The sequence below is a fragment of the Balaenoptera physalus genome, assembly GCF_965194825.1.
Source record: "Balaenoptera physalus genome assembly, chromosome: 8".
NCBI lineage: Eukaryota > Metazoa > Chordata > Mammalia > Artiodactyla > Balaenopteridae > Balaenoptera > Balaenoptera physalus.
In genome coordinates, this window is record NC_138887.1 from 9,042,569 (window position 1) to 9,062,868 (window position 20,300).

Here is a 20,300-nt window from a genome sequence, read left to right on the forward strand (position 1 = left end):
CAGGCACAAGCCTGCAACTGTGAGCGTGTTCTTTCTTGACCTCTTCCCTAAATCATTTTCCAACTCAGATCTTGGGTCCTAACTGACTACAGATCTACATGAACGCCACCCTTCCTCGGCAGCCCTGACATCCGCGGCCTCTCACTCCTTAAGTGAAGATGGACTAACCCAACAACCTGCAAAGAGCTCCTCATCTTGCTCACTTCGCCGGCCACCGGGGCTGCCAGTTCTCAGACCCGGAAGCCAGCAGGAACCCTCCACCCCACCTTCCCAAAGCAAAGGCCACAGGACCCGGACAATCGTTCTCGATGGCTCTTTCCACGCTGGGTGTGCACCTACCTCGTTCTCCATGGAACACCCCGCTGGAAAGTCTGTGTGAGGAGGAATTTCTCTGGAGGAATTCTGGTTCCTCCCCCTCTGCCGATAGTTAGTGTGCATTCTCCTCTGTTCACTTCTGAGCTTGTTGAAAAATATGGTCAGATGTTAGCCCTCCCTCTGAAAAAAACATGTGAATGAACAGGAAGACCAGAAACCACAGCTTCCTTCTGCAAACCCCACTGAAGCTGTTTACAGTTTTTTAAAAAAGTTTGAGGCAGGCAACACCCTAAAACTGCTGGCAAAATCCAAACAGGCTGCATGCACGAAAAGACGTAAAGTAAACCCACACATCTTCATACTAAACCAGCACATCTTCCACCTAAACCTCCGCATCTCCTTACCGAACCAGCCCATCTTCTTACTAAACAGGCACATTTTCCTTACTAAACCAGCACACCTCCTTACTGAACCAGCCCATCTTCTAATTAAACCAACACGTCTTCTTACTAAACCAGCACATCTCCTCACTAAACCAGTGCACAGACTTATTAAACCAGCCCATTTTCTTAGTAAACCAGCCCATCTTCTAACTAAACCAGCCCATCTTCTTACTAAACCAGCGCATCTTCTTACTAAACCAGCACATCTTCTTACTAAACCAGCAGATCTTACTAAACCAGCACATCTTCTTATTAAGCCAGCCCATCTTCTTACCAAATCGGCACATCTTCTTACTAAACCAGCCCATCTTCTTACCAAACCAGCCCATCTTCTTACTAAACCAGCCCATCTTCTTACTAAACCAATGCATCTTCTTACTAAACCAGTGCACAGACTTATTAAACCAGCCCATCTTCTTACCAAACCAGCCCATCTTCTTACCAAACCAGTGCATCTTCCTTACTACCTCTAGCACACAGAGCCCACGGGTGGCCTCCCCACATTTCTAGCCAATACCGTGTAGTCAGTTGAAGGACATTATTTTGGAAGTCCGACCATTCTGCAAATCCAAACGACAAAAGGAGAAAGAGTAAAAGCAAGCAAGCCGAGAGCACTGCTGGGGCTCCCCCTCCTGACCGTGCGGTGTCACCCATGTGGTGGGACCCGCCGACCTGGCTGTTTCCAGCCAGCTGTTGCCTGCTTCAGGGCACAGTAGCCCAGGGGGCCTGGGCAGAGCACACCTTCTCCATGACCATCAGCCTACAAAAGCCTCTACCTGCCTCCAGGACTCTTGCGTTTGAGACGCAACTTTGAAACTAAAGAGTATGTCCTTGAGCAAGCTCACTTTCACTTCTTCAGGGTCAAATCTGATCCTGAAAAGGAGAAGTTGGGTTTGTTGATGTTGAAGACCCTTATACTCTCTAGATGTTCCAGAATGGCTGCAAACAAGAGAAGCTACTTAATTAACTGTTCTGGTTAATTAGAGTGATGATTTAGAGTGACCATATTCACAGCTCAAAACATAACAAATATAATACAATTTTACTAACATTAGATTTATTAATATTAGATTAATATTAGATTTGATTTGATCAAAGTGCTAATTTTCAACAGTTTTCTGCCCATAAAAATGGCTATTTCATATGGTTCAATTTAAACTGTAACAAAGTTTAGTATTTCTTGATTCTGAAAAGACTGGTTCAGAACAATAATTTCATGCCTCAGTTACTAATACACATGCCGCAGATGTAGGAAGCACAGTAAACTGGGTAAGGAGTACTGCACTAGATTTGTTTGAATAAACATCTGGTATTGACTGGACTATCCCTTTATCTCTTTAGACACCCAGGGCACCGTGGGTACCGTCTGGACTCCGCTTTCTCCTTCTTTCTAAAAGCTGCCCCTGCAGAGCAGGATCAGGTAGCCCTGAGGGAAAGGGAACCAGGAGTGAGATTCAGAGACCTCAGGAGGTGGAGCAGTCCCCAGGACGTGTCTTGGTGACTGTGGGGCCTGAGTCCACTGCCTGCTCCCCACCAGGTCCCCCTGCATGCGACACACAGCCCACCCTTCCAAAGTCCCAGAGCTGCCCCTCCCGGGGAAACAGAGGAAACTAAAGGAAGCCCACCAGCTGCACATACAAGTCAACCTGTCCTGCTTTCACAGATACAACGATCACCAGGGTCAGCATGGAAGAGGAAGGGCAGGGAGCACAGGGGGCAAAGGAGAGACTGGATGGGGTCTTAAATTCTAGAGGGTTTAGAGGCATTTGAGGAGAACAGCATCCATAAATACAGCCAAGAGAGAGAGACAGAGACAGACAGAGCAAACAAGAAAAGTATCTAAGAAATTACATATATGATCGCCAAAATAAAAGAGTTCAACAGAAGGGCTGAATAATAAAATGAGTGTAACTGAAAGCCAAATTGGTGACCTGGAATACGGTGGCACTTTTACAAATGAACATTCCAATCAACTTGATGATCGAGAGCACTAACTCTGAACCCCAATTAAGCAAAATGTTAGCCCCCCCAAAAGAATTCCATTCCTATTAGGATTGAGTCACAAAAAATTTGTACTCAGTGATTATCATACTTTGAATTTCATCAATGAAAATGTGGAAATTTGTTTTCTCTCTTCTGATGTGATACCTACTTAAAACCCTCAATGTTACCTCTTGGCCCATAAAGCCTAAAACATTTACTATCTGGTCCTTTACATGAAAAGCTTGCCAACTCTATCCTAGAATATAAAGCGAAAGATGAAAAATAAGAAAATATTGGGACTTCCCTGGTGGTGCAGTGGTTAAGAATCTGCCTGCCAGGGCTTCCCTGGTGGCGCAGTGGTTGAGAATCTGCCTGCTAATGCAGGGGACACGGGTTCGAGCCCTGGTCTAGGAAGATCCCACATGCCGCGGAGCAACTAGGCCCGTGAACCACAACTACTGAGCCTACGCGTCTGGAACCTGTGCTCCGCAACAAGAGAGGCCGCGATAGTGAGAGGCCCGCACACCGCGATGAAGAGTGGCCCCCACTCGCCGCAACTAGAGGAAGCCCTCGCACAGAAACGAAGACCCAACACAGCCAAATAAATAAATAAATAAATAAATAAATAAATAAATAAATAAAAAAGAATCTGCCTGCCAATGCAGGGGACACGGGTTCGAGCCCTGGTCCGGGAAGATCCCACGTGCCACGGAGCAACTAAGCCCGTGAGCCACAACTACTGAGCCTGTACTCTAGAGCCCGCGAGCCACAACTACTGAAGCCCGCGTGCCTAGAGCCCGTGCTCCGCAACAAGAGAAGCCACCGCAATGAGAAGCCCGTGCACCGCAACGAAGAGTAGACCCCGCTCGCCGCAACTAGAGAAAGCCCGCGCCCAGCAACAAAGACCCAATAAAGGAAAGAAGGGAGGGAGGGAGGGAGGCAGGAGGAAGGAAGGAAGGAAGGAAGGAAGGAAGGAAGGAAGGAAGGGAGGAGGAAGGAAGGAAGGAAGGAAGGAAGGAAGGAAGGTAGGAAGGAAGGAAGGAAGGAAGGGAGAAAAGAAAATATGAGAAAAATCAAAGGGCATAGCAGCCAGATCCATAAAGTCACTTGGTGACCTTGGAGGAGACAAGGACACGCAGAGCAAGGAGGACGCCGATGAAGGACTCGGCTCTACAGACAGAAAAGGCCTGGCACCAAGAAGGCTGACTGGAAAAGAGACACTTAAACCCATCCTTGTAAAACTGCAGGACTTCAAGAGGATAGCTAAAGGTTTCCAATAAGGAAAAATGAAAACGTTTCCTGAAAAGGAACGAGGATCAGAGCAGCAACAGGTGTTTCGTGCCAGCAGGGAACACAGTAATCCCTCTAAAGTTCTGATGGCAAATGATTTTGAACCTGGAAGTTAATATAAAGCCAAACTGTCCATGAAGTTTAGGCAAAGTTATTTTCATATTTGCAGTGCCTTGGAATTTTTATACCCTAAACCCTTTTTGAAAAATATACTAGAGGATGTGCTACCAGCAAAAAAAAAAAAGAAAAAAGAAAAAAGGGTGTGAGACAGAAAAAGAGCTGGAGTCTAGGAAACAGTGGAACTCATGCAGGACTGCAATTAAAGAAATCCCAGGATGACAATCATGCACCGAGCCAGCAAAGCAACTGGTTCAAATTAAAACGATACAGGACAGAGTCCCAAAGGAAAATGTCAGGAGATTCCATTACATAAAATTATATGATTAAAACCCTAGAAGTTCTTGATGATAAAAATATATGACTTTTGAAAGAAAAAAGAAAAGGAATTTATTAGAAACTCTAGAAAACAAAAAGTTTAAAAAAAAAAAAACCAGACACACCAATGATCCCAATGTGAACCGTACTAGTATGTGGCCTGATTCTGAACACGGGACAGAGTACAGACTGACAGTCTCCATTTGACCTCAATGCTTGACACAGTCTCCTTCAGAAATACAGATGCCGTGGCAAAAAGCTACATTTTTCTCCACAAAATAAGGCCTCTTTTAAAAAACAGCCATGGGGCTTCCCTGGTGGCACAGTGGTTAAGAATCCGCTTGCCAATGCAGGAGACACGGGTTCGAGGCCTGGTCCGGGAAGATCCCACATGCCGCAGAGCAACTAAGCCCACGCACCACAACTACTGAGCCTGTGCTCTAGAGCCCGCGAGCCACAACTACTGAGCCCACGTGCCACAACTACCGAAGCCTGCACGCCTAGAGCCCGTGCTCCGCAACAAGAGAAGTCACCGCAATGAGAAGCCCGTGCACCGCAACGAAAAGTAGCCCCCGCTCGCCACAACTAGAGAAAGCCCGCGTGCAGCAACAAAGACCCCATGCAGCCAAAAATAAATAAATAAATTTATAAAAAATTAAAAAATAATAATATAAATTAAAAAACAGCCACAGTGGCATTATTTTGCTTTAAAACTTGACAGGAATTTTTTTAAATCTTCAACTATCCAACTGGTGTTCAAATTTTTCACCAATAGACTCACATTTTTTTTTTAATAGTTTGTTCAAATCAAGATGCAAATCAGGTCCATCGATAGACTGCCCTGAGCCGACACAATTCTTAAGTCTCTTGATGCATTTGTTAAATAGCCAGGGCAGGTCATCCTGTAAAATATCCCACTTTCTGGCTCCTGCAGGATATTATCTCTGTCAGAACTTTGAGGATGCTTCTCAGCCCCTGTATTTCTTGTAGACCGGTGGTTACATCGTGAGGCTTTACTTAACTCAAGTGTGATGTTTTTTCAAGAATGCTTCCATCAGGGGGCACTTAATATTGGGCAGTGATCTGCCACTGATGGCTACGGCCTGGCCCCTTTGTCTCATAGTTGGATATGATATTTTTCAACAGTCTGGTTCCACAATTCCTTCATCATTTATTAGTGGAAACATTTACATAAAGAGACCTTTTCCCTCCTCGACTATGTGGTCACCCTGAGGTACAGATCATTCAGAAAAGTCAAGTTAAATGCATCACCCTTTCTCTTCAGCAATGCTGCTTCCTTGGAATCGCCGGAGCTAAACAATCCATTAGTCATCATCTTATGGACGATCCAATTGTCCCGCCCCAGCCAGCGGCGGCCTCTTCAAAGTGGACCCTGGCAGCTGCTGAGGGCTCCTCAGACCTGGAATTGGCCACTGCTGCTTCTAGAGGAAAGTGCTGTTTCAGGCCCACTACCACTCACCGAGGGCGTTCACTGCGCCTGGGACTTGGCACCAGAGAGAGTGAGGAAATAAGCAATTTGTGTTTAAGAGAAAAACATCATGAATTCACAGTGATATTTCCAATCCAAAGTAGGATTACAGGGTTATTGATCACATTCTTTGGTATTATCTGCACCCACCCACTCCTCCTATGGTGAAAGCCAGTGTGTAATGCTGTTAATGTAACTATAGTTCCGCTTTATCCTAAAACACATGTAACAGTGGCAATAATACCAGTATTATTACTAATAAAATGCTTACTGAAAACAATTTGCTTAAAGTTTCTTTGTTGCTTTTCTTGTCCTTAGTGCATGTCCCACTGCCAGCCTGCTGTCGAATTTCTATGATTTAATTACTTGAAATAACTCTTTTCTGTGGGGTTACGTCTTTTGTTTGTTTTTCCCATTTTTATTAATACTTTGCTTTTGATTTTTTTAAGTAATTTTTTTTTTTTTAATGTTTGGATTCAATTGTAATCCTGTAAATCGTTACATGGTCCAAACTCACAAGGCCCATGCTGAGAGGTCAGCCCCTCCCCTCTAGATAATCATCTAAGATAGGGCTCCACGCTGCACCCTCCCACCCCGGCCCGCTGTGAGGTTGCAGCACGGTTTAGCGAGCCTGCACCCCAGGGATGGAATGAGGCCAAAATGAACAGCCTGGTGCACAAACTGCCTCGTGTTTTTGCCAATGTTTCCTTGGGGGAGGTTTCATGGAAGTGGGATGCTGGGTCAGTCACGGCACCAGAGTTCAGCCAGGCATAGCCCCTTATGCCCTGTCAGGAGCTATGCTGGCCGGTTCCTCATGCCTGACCAAGTAGGGATGTCTGCTGGCCTGAAAGGTGAGAAAAGGTAGCTCAGTGTGCTCTTAATTTGCATTTCTCTTATTATGCAAGAGTCTGAGTTGCCTTTTCACACATTTAAAAGCCATTTGAGTTTCTTTTTCAGTGAACTGTCTGTTCCCATCTCTTGACTTGTTTTTTCCTCTCAGGTCCTCAGCCTTTGTTTTCCCTATTTTTAGAAGCACATTATATATGGGATATTTACTTTTTGTTTTATAAGTTGTAAATATTTTTTCTCGATTTGTTGTCTTTTTACTTTGCTTATGTTTATGTCATCAGATCTGGTCTTTCCCCTCCTTGCTCTGAATTCTCAATAATAGTTAAGAAAGTTTCCTCGGGAATTCCCTGGCAGTCCAGTGATTAAAACTCCACGCTTTCACTGCTGAGGGCCAGGGTTTGATCCCGGGTCAGGAAACTAAGATCCCACAAACCATGCGATGCAGCCAAAAAAAAAGTTTCCTCATCTCCCAGATCATTGAAGAATTCACCCATGTTTTTGCCTAGTACCTCTATGGCTTAATTATTTTTGCTTTTATTTAAACCTCTGAACCACCTGTTGTTCACCCTTGTGTACACTAGGAAGGATGGATCTGATCTCATCCTTTTCCACACGTTTGTCCGGTTACCCCAATATCACCCATTACTCAGATGTCCCCACTGCTATGAAACACCAGTTTACTGGGCATTCAAGTTTCCCCATGGAGGGCGGTCTGTTTCTGTATTTTCTCCTCTGTTCCTGCAGCTTATCCCAGGACAACCCCACAGCTTCAATCGGGGGCGAGACAGCACGACCCAATCTGGGGCTATTCCCTCATTGTTCTTCTTCTTCAGAGACTGTTCTTGCTTGTTCGTAACAAAAAATGAGCTTTAAGTCAAGTGGTCTCGTTCCATTAAAAAGCCCGACGGTATTGTTATTGGGATCACATTAAAAATTAATTCAGGGAGAGCAGACACAGTCATGATGCCACTATCCCACCGGAACACAGGTGTCTTCCACTTCTTCAAGTCCATGTTTATGTGTTTCAGGAGTTTTTCTTATAGAGATTTTGGATGTTTCTGTCCATTTCAACCCTAAAGTATGTACTTGTAATCGTAAACAGGATCTTCTATTATACGCTGGTGTTCCAACAGGACAAAGGGAAAAGCCAAGCTGGCTGGAGGGGCTGTAGAGCAACTGGGCGGGAGGAGACAGCAACCGATACAAGAGCCCTGCCTGGGGTGCGGGAACTGGGGGGCTGGGGTACGTGGGGAGGAGGACGAGGACCCCCAGGCCCCACATATTCCTGTGTTGTTGACTTGAACACTGACTGTGGTTTCTGCATTTGAGCTGCGCTAGCTGTTTTCATCGGCCCGTGTAAATGGGAGAGAAGCTACAGAGGCACCGATGGGAGGGCCTGGAGGCTGGTGTAGGTGACCCTGCATGGCAAGCCTTGCCAAATGCACGGCAAGAGTTGCTGGCACCCCTAAAGGGGCCAAGACGCACTACTGAACCCATGTCTGGGCCCGAGGTTCCACCCAGTCAGGGTAATAGGAGCCACTGGTGCATGGAGCCCTCGAACAGCAGGGCCGCTGTCCCCATACCACCTGGCATGGCAACCGGGCCTGAATGTGTTGCTGCCACTGATGGCTCCCCATGTGCCACCTCAGACACCGCTAGTGCCTTCTGAAAGAAAGCTGTGCCCTCTGGGAAGAAAACAAGTCAGTCTGCCTACACCTGGCAAAGTGAACAGCAGACCTTTACTGCCTGAACTCTCCATCGGCTGCCCAGCCAGCACGTGCCGAGTGATGGTGGGACTTCATTCTTGTGGGAGTCGTAGCAGACTGATGGCTCCCAGAGAGAACCACCTGCGAGGGTTACGTGCCACCCGCCCACCTCTGTCTAAAGGGGCAGGTCATGAGGAGAGCCAAGTCCAAGGCCTGGCTTCCCCGGGTCACCTGTGGGCCATCTGGACAGCATCACGGACAGCACGTCACACTCTGACCCCACAGCCACTGACAGAGAGGATGCCAATCCCTGATGGCCCCTTGGGATACAGAAGGCGTTTCTCCTATGAGGACAGAAGCACCCAAGGTGGGAATGCGATGAGGGGGAGGCACACTCACTGAAGGAAAAAACGATGACAGCACGACCACAAGTCGAACAAGTTCTCTCCCAACTGCATTCTCGTAAGGCGAGACCCGCCCCAGAAATGCCCAACAGAAAGAACACCTCCACTTAAAGGTAAAACCCACGCACTTCCATAAACAGGAGGCTGCACGTGGTCTGGCCCCAGAGGAAGCAAGGTCCACTACCTTACCCACACTGCTGACTCAGGTAGAGCCTCGCCCACCAGACTGGACCCAGGGCACGGATGGTGAAGCCTGCCTCACTTCTGAGGTGCATGACCCACGGATGGCTGCAGCTGCCTGCGTGACTGAGCGTGAGTGTCCCACAGTCCAACGCACTGGACACACTGACCAAGGGGCAAACATCCAGGTTCCCTGCTGCAGGACAGGTGTGACAACCTATCCGTGCGTCGAATCTTCATGGAGCCCACGTAAGCACCCACAAAGGAGGCGCTGCCATGGGCAAAGCCAACGAGCATCTCCACTAGAGCCTGACCCCCCGGTGATGGGCGACCAGAAGAGACTGGTGCAGCCAAGAGGACGGGCTTTGGAAACCTATCCGCATCCCTGGTGAGCACGTAGTCAGGAATGTGATGGAAGCAACACAGGAGATGCGTACACGGACACCGAGCACCTGCTGAGCGTAAGGGACGGGCAGTGCACATGCAACTCCGTCTCCACAGAGGCCACCACCTCAGCGCTAATTCTGCTAAGGAATTAGTGGGAGTTCCTGGGCCAGTTTTGCAATTTTTCTTAAGTTTGAAACTATTTCAAACTGAAAAGATTCTTAAAAACACACATCAAAATAATAAACATTTAAAAATAATAATAATAATAATAATAATAATAATAATAATAAAAAACATTTTACAAGGGCACATAAACAAAAGGACCTGCATCAAATAGGTAACGATGGTTGCCAATGAAGGAGGGGCATGAAAGAGGAGTGAGGACTGGGGATCAAAGAAAATGGATAAGGAAATAAATAAAACCAACAGAAAGCACCAGGACTTCCCTGGTGGTGCAGTGGTTAAGAATCCACCTGCCAATGCAGGGCACACGGGTTCGAGCCAGGGTCCGGGAAGATCCCACATGCCGCAGAGCAACTAAGCCCGTGTGCCACAACTACTGAAGCCTGCATGCCTAGAGCCCATGCTCTGCAACAAGAGAAGCCACGACAATGAGAAGCCGGCGCACTGCAACAAAGAGTAGCCCCCGCTCTCCACAACTAGAGAAAGCCCGCGCACAGCAACAAAGACCCAACGCAGCCAAAAATAAATAAATTAATTAATTAATTAAAAAACCAACTTTTAAGTGCACTTTGGAAAATAAAATCCAAAATTATTAGCAAATGCCATTTTCATCCACCAGCGTGGCAAATATTCAACAGCTTGGAAATATGCCATGTGGGCAAAGATATTAAAAAACAAGCACTCTCATCATAAATTGCTGTTAAGAGTAAAAACTAGGAACTTCCCTAGTGGTCTGGTGTCTAAGACTCCGCACTCCCAATGCAGGGGGCCTGGGTTCAATCCCTGGTCAGGGAACTACATCCCACATGCCACAACTAAGAGTTCGCATGCCGCAACTAAAGATCCTGCATGCCACAACTAAGACCTGGAGCAGCCAAATAAACAAACATATTTTTTTAAAAAATGAAGAAGAAGAAAAACTGGAACAATCACTATGGGGAACAATGTGTCAATATCTATAAAATTACAAATGTACATATGCTTTCCTGATAATTGCATTTTCAGGAAATAATCCTATAAATACATTTATGCACATGTGAAAGGTTGGTAGAAAGCTAATATCTGCATTTTTTGTTAGAGCAAAATGACAACCTAAAAGTCCATAAACAGGCTACTGTTTAAATGAATTATATTAATCCACAGGAGAAAATGCCATTCAGCTCTAAAAAAGAATAAAGAAACTACATACCCATAATGAAAGAGCTCCAGAAAATATTGTCAAGAAAAAATAACACCGAAGAGGTTCCTATTTGCAAAAGAGAAGAGTAGATTGTATCAGAATAACTTTCTCACAAATCAGGGTTATGAACTCTAGGATCTAGAAGTAATAACACCCCAGTAGCAATAAGCACATCTACTGACCAGATCTTGGTTTCTAAATATCATTTCCACCGAGGGCAACCAATGCTCCTTGGACAAATGTCAAGCTCAGGGCTGGACAAGAAAGTATCAGATGAACCTGGAGCATCTTGTTGTGGCAAACGTAAGCAAGAACTCAGAGAGTACTGGGGTGCTTCCCTGGTGGCACAGTGGTTAAGAATCCGCCTGCCAGTGCATGGGACATGGGTTCGAGACCAGGTCCGGGAAGATCCCACATGCCGCGGAGCAACCAAGCCCATGCACCACGACTACTGAGCCTGCGCTCTAGAGCCCGCGAGCCACAACTACTGAGCCCACGTACCACAACTACTGAGCCTGCGCTCTAGAGCCCGCGAGCCACAACTACTGAAGCCCGCAAGCCTAGAGCCCGTGCTCCGCAACAAGAGAAGCCACCGCAGTGAGAAGCCCACGCACCGGAACGAAGAGCAGCCCCCACTCAACACAACTAGAGAAAGCCCGCGCGCAGCAACAAAGACCCAACGCAGCCAAAAATAAATTTTAAAAATAAATAAATTTATTAAAAAAAAATACACGAAGCCAAAATGAACTGAACTACAGGGAGAAACAAGCAAACCTAAAACAATAACTGGAGACTTTAACACCCCCCTTCTCAATAACTGACAGAATTAGCATACAAAAATTCAGTAGGAAACAGTTTGGCAGTGTTTTACAAAGTTAAATATATAGTTCCTATATAACTGGGCAATTCCATTACTAGCTATTGTCCAAAAGAAATGATAACATATGTCCACACAATGGGTCATTCACAGATGTTCACAGCAGCTTTTCATTATAATACAAAACTAAAAAGAACCCAAATGTCCGACAACAGGTGACGGATAAACAAATTGTGGTATATACGTACCATAGACTACTACTCAGCGATAACTGATACACACAACATTATGGATGAATCTCAAAAACATTATTCTGAGTAAAGAGGTTCTTGCACACAAGTATATTGTATGAATCCATTTGTATCAAGTTCTAGAGCAGATAAAGCTAATTCAGACAGCACTAATGTATACTGGAAATTAATCCAAACAGCAATAATCTATAGTGGAAATACAGAGCAATGGTTGCCTGGGAAAGGGACTTCCTAAGAGGTAGGAAGGGAACTTTCTGATTGAGGGTTATGGTCTATTTCTTGGCAGGGGGGGTTTGGGTTACACAGGTGTATGCTTTTGTCAAAATTTAGCTAATGTACATTTAAGATGTGTCCATTTCACCATAAATTTTACAGCGAAAGAAAATTGTAAACAAATACTGAACTCTAGTTAATGATACACATGCTGATGTGTTTAGATCAAAGTGAACTGATGTCTGCAATTTACTTTGAAATGCATCAGAAAAATAAAATGGGTCGATGGATAGGTAGAAGGATGAAGAGATGGGTAGACATGAGATAAAACAAATATACCAAACGTTAATGGTAGAATCTAGGCAGTGGGTATATGGGTATTTGCCATAAAATTCTTCCAACTTTGGTGTATTCAAAACTTTTCATAATAAAATGCTTGGGGCGTGGGGGGCAGAGGAAGCAGATTGTGGCTGTAGACTCCTCTTCCGAGAAGTGGCGCTGAAGATGCACATGTTCTATGTGGAGGCTTAGAACAGAGCCTGAAATAGGGCTGACATCGGATGTACCATGGGCAGGTCTGCTTCAGCTACTGTGCATATTTCAGAACATAAAATGTAAGAGCTATTTAGAGCGACACCTCTACCGGCAGTAATAAAACACTTAGACACAGTCAGACCCAGTACATTTCCTGACATTGACAAGTAGGATAACATACCTGACACGTAGGTCTGTCCAAGGCCTTAAATTAATAAAACTGTATCCCCACCGTGTAAACGGCAAGGGGAAAATGGAATATTCTAAACCACACCTGACTGTAGAGTTAATGGTAACGACACACAGGAAGCATATTAGAGATCTGGGGGAAAAACTGCATGTCATTTCAAACTATAGAATGAATAATAAAGATTCAAATAAATAAAAGTTTCTGCTTCTCAGAGTCACAAGTAACAACACAGGTGAGCCAGCATCTCCCACACCAGGTAACACAACAGGGTCAGACTGACCATTTTTCTCACTTTCAGAATTCAACTATTCTTTCCACCTCCTGGGTTACAAGATACACACTGCAGTTCGCCATCCTAAGCCTCGAACAAAAGCCCAAATTCCAACTTCCTACTGCACTCATTAAAGAGGATTTCTTTTCATGGCACTGAACACATCTAATGCCTGTGATTAAATGCCCCAATTCTTAATGCAATCCAGCAGAAAACTGCTACTGTTCAGGCACACTTCGAAGGAAAACCTGTAACATTTTTGGCACCAGCACACAGCTAAGAAAAAATGTCCTTTTTATTTCTACTAAATCGACAAATCCAAATCTAAACTCTGTCGCAACTGCATAACCATTAACACGAGCGTCTCATTTGAAGAACGGCCACTGGCCTTGGACTGAGGAATAAGAAAGAGCGAACGGAGCAGTGAAAGTGCCCACAAAGAACACGGGCAGGACAATGGCACGGAGGCTGGGCAGATGTGGCTCTGCCCAATCCCCTGCTACAGACCCTAGGTCACATGACCACAGTGAGTGTGCGGTTTGCGGCCCACACAGAGCACATGCAGGTGGTCCCGCCACTCTGAGTAGCTCGTCCATGTCTAAGGCGACAGTGGAGACCAGGTCCTCAGAACCTCCAGGCTAGAATGAGACCAGGTCCCACCGAACCAGTCCTAGCAGAGGACCGACTGCACTAGACTCTTGTCACATCAGCATGATGTCTAGGGTATGCTTCAAAATAACCCACTGTCTTAGTCTGCCTGAACAAAGCACCACAGACCTGGCAGCTTCAACAACAGTTATTTATTCTCTCCCAGTCCCGGAGGCTGGGTGTCCGAGACAAAGGGGTCAGCACGGCTGGCTTCTCCCGAGGCCGCTTCCTCAGTTTGGAAACAGCCATCTTCTCCCTGATCTTCACATCATCTTTCTACTGGATGCACATCCCCGGTGTCTCTTTGTCCAAATTTCCTCTTCTTATAAGGACATCAGTCATATGGGATTAGGGCCCACCCTAGTGACCTCACTTACCCTTTTTTTTTTTTAAATAAATTTATTTATTTATTTATTTTTGGCTGTGTCGGGTCTTCGTTGCTGCATGCAGGCTTTCTCTAGTTGCAGCGAGCGGGGGGCTACTCTTTGTTGCAGTGCACAGGCTTCTCATTGCAGTGGCTTCTCTTGTTGTGGAGCACGGGCTCTAGGCACGCGGGCTTCAGTAGTTGTGACATGCGGGCTCAGTAGTTGTGGCGCGCAGGCTCAGTAGTTGTGGCACACGGGCTTGGTTGCTCTGCAGCATGTGGGATCTTCCCGGGCCAGGGCTCGAACCCGTGTCCCTTGCATTGGCAGGCGGATTCTTAACCACTGCGTCACCAGAGAAGCCCAACCTCACTTATCCTTAATCACCTCTTTAAACGCCCTATCTCCAAATGCAGACCCATTCTGAGGTGCTGGGGGGGTCAGGGCTTCAACATATGAGTTGGGGGCGCGGGGCATAGTTCAGCCCATAACACCTGGGGAGCAGGGGTGAATGAGGAAAAAGTGTACCTGAAACAACCTGCCCATGCATTGACGTTATCTGACATTGTGGCATTTGAATCTGCATTAGAAGATTTTCTCTACACTTGTACTTGATGTCTTCATAACAAAAAGGTTTCCTTATTCACTCTTATCAAATCACACTTCCTAAGATCCATCCTCGCCTGTCCTCTGAGCTCCGCTTCAAGCTCTGTGGCCACAGACCTCATCTGTCTCCCCAGCATCTGCACCTGGCGCACAGTCAGTGCCAATGAACAGTTCTTAAAGCAATGAATGACAACCTCCAATGGCTTCAGCTGCACCCGGGACCAAAACCAACCCTCCACACACACACACCCTGGGCTCCATGCCCTCCCAGCACTTCAGGGCCTCAGTCCCCACCTTGCCTGCTTCTGTACATCACATGCATGGTCTCCCGGGTGGAATGAGCTGATGCCTACCTGTCTCTCCTGATGTGAGGGCACTGGCCCCGTCTCATCCTCTAACATGGTGTGAGCAGCTTACTCTCCAAGTAAAATGAGACGGCCTCAGCCCTTCTCACTGCACTAAGCATGTAATAGGCACCCAAATAAATAAATAGGATGATTTCACACCAATCAGCTAAATCTACAGTACTTAACTGCATCACACCACAGAGTGGTGATGAGGATGGAGCAGGTGGGTTATTACAGCTGACAGAAATGAAGAAATAAAAGACTAACAGTAACTGCAGTGACCAAACCTACTGGGTACAGAAGGCACTTGTCCTTGACCTCATAGGGCAGAACGCTGACAGCCCTTCCCATTCCAGAGCAGCCCCTTATTGCAGTACTATTGGTCATAAAAATGTCTTCCTCTCAAATGATGCTCAGAGCAGAAATACAAAAGTACTAGAAGATTCTAATGTGCTTTCTGAACCTAAATTATCATGATCAGTGGGTTACCAATCTGACTGAAGAAGACCAGGGAATTTACAGTTCCTAATGCATAAAATTAATAAATACATGATACTATGTAAATGGTAATTCTCCAAACCAGAAGAGGAATAAGCCTCATGTTTGCCAGTTATTCTGGACTCATCTACTGACGGCCTGACGTCTGGTCTCCACCAGATACCTCCTGCAGTGGTCTTCCGGCCTCCTCACCCCAGGGTGCAACACTGCCACCAAAGAATCACTGTGACAACTATCCGAGAGGAAAGAAAACAAGGTATAGGGGCCTAAATTCACTTTGTTAACCCATATTATGGCTGTGACACCTATAGAATCAATATAGTTATAAAAGCAATTTAGTAGGTCATGACCAGCAGTTTAAAAAAAAAACCAAAAAAAAGAACTGAATAAGAAAATCAGAGTGCACCGCTTGTAGTAATAATCGTTTCTTTAAACTTTCATTTCAGCTATACAAATACTTACACATATGCACACATACCTGTAGAGAAGGTATGGCTGCCTGAGGGCTGGTCTAGCTCAAACTCCCACTTCCTCACAGACACTAGCTAAGGGATGATTTGGCAAGTACATGAGCTGATAACTGGGGACCCAAAACCTAGAGGAATTTTTTTCTCCCCACTTTTCTTATGGAAACTTCAACAATTCACAAAAGTAAGCAGAATAACGAATAATGAATAACCACTGCCAAAGCATTCAGCTATCTCCCCTCTTTTTTTTTTCTATTCTGAGTAAAGCAAATCTCCGAAATCATATTATTTCACCTATAAATACCCCAGTGTATATGTCTATCAGATCAGAACTTGACAAAACATTACAAATATTACACCCAACAAAATTAATAATAATGCCTCATTATCATTTACACCAAGTCCTACATTTCTAGGGTGCTTTATAACCTTTGTTTTTTTTCATTTAAAGAATACAAATAAAATAGACCAATGTAAAACTATTTAACTTTGTTCAGGCTGAAATCATGGCTACCTGTGGTGCGACCTATGCCCCGACAGCAGCAGAAGCAGCAGAAACCGGGACCTGAACAAGGTTGAGGGCCAAGGGTGACTTCCCACAACTGTGTCTTCCCAAAGGCTGTGATCCGCATCTGAGTCAAGTGTTTTTAGAAAAATGCACATAATCCAACTCAAGTGTACACCTAAGCTTCCTACGAAAAGGAATTACATCCTAACAGTAGAGTATCAAAATGCATGGAACTTGGGTCTGCTCTGTAAGGAGGAAGCCTCATTCTCCAAACCTCCAAGCAGGAATGGTGGCCTGAAAGGTACCAGTCACTCTGGGGACGTTCAGGCAGGAGAGTGACCTCCATGGTTATTCCTACTCCCCAGGTCCCAGGCCTCTGGCAGCTAGTGGACTTCTCTGTCCACACGTCCATACCCCAGACCTCCCCATCTCCTCATCAACTCCTCCCACACCCCATCACCCAGCGCCTTCCACGGGACATTACTGGCTCCAGTCACCCTCATCGTATGTGCCAAGGTAGCCTGAGAAAGGACAGGGCTGTACCTGTGCACGTTATATGAAATCCACTCTGGTCTATTGGTTCTCTGGCAGCTCGATGAGTTCTGTCCTGAGGAAATAGGCCACGTTAGAACAAGCCTGAATAACTGCTTGACAGAACACCAAGACAAGCATCTGAAGACCTGAAAAGCCTATCAATCCACATTTTTAAAGGCTTAAATCTGCACTTTTTGAGGAAGCTAACTTGGAAAGAGAATTTAAATGTCCAAATGGTACTTTCATAAAACTATTAAGTCATTACTCGCTGCTTCAGCTTGAATTTGTGTATAAGTTTTAAAATCGATAGCTCTAGTTAATTTACGATAATGAGAACAACTTAAGCGTCAAATTGACTGAGTTGGAGGTGACCTCACATTGAGTGGGGGAGCAGAGCAGGAAGGTTCTACTGGCTTGTGATTGGCTGAGAGCAAGACGTAAAGTGTGCTAAGTCGTGGCCTGGATAGAAATCTATGCCCCAGAGCTCTCTGTCTAGCCTGCCTGTAGGAAAATGAGATACGGCAGTGGCAGAGTACACAGAAAACACAAACCTCCTGACTTAGGCAACTGTGTAATAACTGGTTATCTCCTCTAACAGAGACAATGAAATGTATTAATCTTCTCTATGCCTGACTCTTTCCATTGCCCCCACTATAAAATTCTTGAGATTTACTGGTTCTATTCCAAAAGCTCAGGAATGTCTTACCACTTCTCTGTCTCTCTCAATATGCTGAATGTTCAAATGTTTCTTCCAGAGCTGGTTGAAAGTTCTGGGAAAAATTCATTCTCATCCTTCCCCATCAGATAGGCTAGTACCCACTTGAAGGGAATAACTCTCCTTAGCAGGCACCATTTGGACTGATTGTGGAAGATACCGTGTGGCTAGGATTGGTCCTCTGCTAGGACTGAGCCAGCTAATCTACAGAATGCTGGCAGCCAAGAGCACTGGTGACAGGCCTTCTCCTGTAAGGGCCCTGGCCCACCTGCCTATCTGTGACAGGAAAGGATGCAACTGACTACATTTCTTGTGAAGGCATCTACCAGCTTTGGTAGAAACACTAAACTCAGCTTTCCCCCTTTGTGGTGGGCAGCATCCCTCTGTGGTCTAATGCTTGCAGGCTGAATCACTTTCTTGGGCTGTTTTCCAGACTTAAACCATCTTTGTAGGTAACTGCAACTGATACTGCACTTAAATTACACATGTGTATTAATAACCTAACAAAACAATGAATAAAGAAAGTGAGAGAAGAAGCACTGCACAATCCCCCCAAGACCACCTGGCTACACTTCATTTCAAATACCTTTTTAAAATGGGACACCTTGTGATGAGTAATCATCAACTGAAGGACACAGCTGGCTCTGAAGAGCAGAAGATCAGAGGATTTATCAAGGTCTGTTTTAAACTTGCGCATAAAAGTGCACACACATTTATTAAAACGAAAATAACAGGTAAGACACTTCGATTATAAAGCCTGTATTTGAAAAAGATACATTTCATTGAAATCCATTTTACATTTTAATGATAGCTTATCTCACATGGTTATTTGTCTCCTTAAAATGTTGAGTTTCTTTATCAATTACTCTAGCTTGTAATTAAAGCCACATTTTAAAAATTACAAAGACTAAGGAGCCTCTTGAACTGTGTCCTAAATCCAGCTGCCAAATGTAACGTCACTGAAATCACTCAGCTGGTATTAGGTAGAGCAAAACTCAGCCCGCGCCGGCCGGACCGGACCGTGAACGGGCTGTACCATGAAGTTTTTGCTTTTACTTGGTACCCCAATATTGAAGTCAACTAAGCAGCAAATGTTTCTACATTAACCTTACACCCCATTTTCTCAAGATGCTAACCCTGGAAAACTTTCTGGCCCGTAACGGGGTCCAGCTCCTCTGCAGCCCCTGGTCACTGACCCGCGGGGAAGGCCATGTGCAGAGCCTGGGTTTGGGGGAGAGTCACTGACCGGAAGGGGCGGAAAGGCGTGGCTCCTTCCTCCCCCGCGCGCCCGGCCGGCAAAGGACCACCTAACCCCATTGTCCAGGGGCTCGCCTCCTACTCCATCGCGCGGAGACCGACTCCCGCGACCCTGTCCCGGGCCTGACCGTGCGCCGTCCACCCGGGGGCCCCGGCCTGCCCGCCACGCTCACCTCCAACAGTGTGCACCCCCGAGCCTCCCCACGCCGGACTTCCAACCTGGGGCCTCCCCACGCCGGACTCCCACCTCGGAACTCCCCTTGCCGGGCCTCCCTACGCCGGACTCCCGCCCGGGACCTCTCCACGCTGGAGTCCCACCAGACTCCTGTCCCGGACCTCCCCACGCCTAGCCTCCCCACGCCGAACCTCCCAAATCAGAACTCCCCTCCACGGACCTCCCCAAGCCAGACTTTCCCACGCCCCGCACCGGCAGACCGACGGGCGGCCCCGAGGGACCCTCCCGTGTTCCCCGAACCCCCCGAACCCCAGCCCCTCCGCCTTCCGCCTGCCTCGGTCTGGGGTCCAGCCCGCCCCCCACCCGGCCTTCGGGAGGACGCGCCCCGCAGGCTCACCTTCTTGCCCTTCTTGCCCTCTTCCTCCATGTCGCCGCGAGCGGCCCCCGCGGCCCGGCCCGCCCCGGGAGCCCCGCGCCGCCCGCTGCCGCTACATGCTCGCCCGGGCCCCGCGGCTGCTGCCGCTCCTGCACCGCTTGCCTGGCCGCAGTCTCCGCCCGCGGCCGCCAGGGGCCGTCCGCGCCCTGCACCCCGCACCCCGCACCCCGCACTTCCGGGCCGAGGGCGCGGCCCCGCCCCCGAGAGCACGCCCCTCCCCGCGTGCGCACGCCCCTTCGGCCCACACGCCCCGCCCCCAACCCTTGTGAGCGGCCGAGAACGCGCCTGCCCTCCCCACCCCTTCAGGGCCGCGGGAGCGCGCCTGTCGCGCCCCAATCCCGCCCCACGCCCTGCAGGGAGGGCCGGAGCGCTCCTGCCCCGCCTTCAGCCCACCCTCCCGGACCCTCAGGGCCAAGGGAGCTGCTCCAGCTTTTCAATTCTGCCGCCATCTTTACAGCAGCCAACTTCCCAGCCTGCCTGGCGCTCAGGGACAGGGAGCTCAGGCCGACAGGAAGCGGAGGACAGGGCCGGTGGGAGGGGTGGAACCTGTGGGGAAGAGGAGGACGGGAAGAGGGTGGGCTGTGGGGCTACAGGAGGGGGCCTGTGGGAGGGGGCCTGTGGGAGGGG

At 47.2% G+C, this 20,300-nt stretch overlaps 1 protein-coding gene across 5 annotated transcripts in view; it reads right to left on the reverse strand.

Moving 5' to 3' along the window:
* Window positions 1-19,839, reverse strand: part of CCM2 (CCM2 scaffold protein) — a 61,785-nt gene extending 41,946 nt beyond the window's left edge. For 2 of the 5 annotated variants that reach the window (XM_082471561.1, XM_082471559.1), the window contains exon 1: window positions 19,635-19,837. In XM_082471561.1, the coding sequence (XP_082327687.1) occupies window positions 19,635-19,664 (30 nt within the window). In that variant the 5' untranslated portion in view covers window positions 19,665-19,837. Of the gene's footprint in view, window positions 1-339; window positions 496-19,634 lie in introns of all 5 variants that reach the window. The other 3 variants (XM_082471558.1, XM_082471557.1, XM_082471560.1) reach the window with 3 other exon arrangements.
* Between the last annotated feature and the right edge of the window lie 461 nt (window positions 19,840-20,300).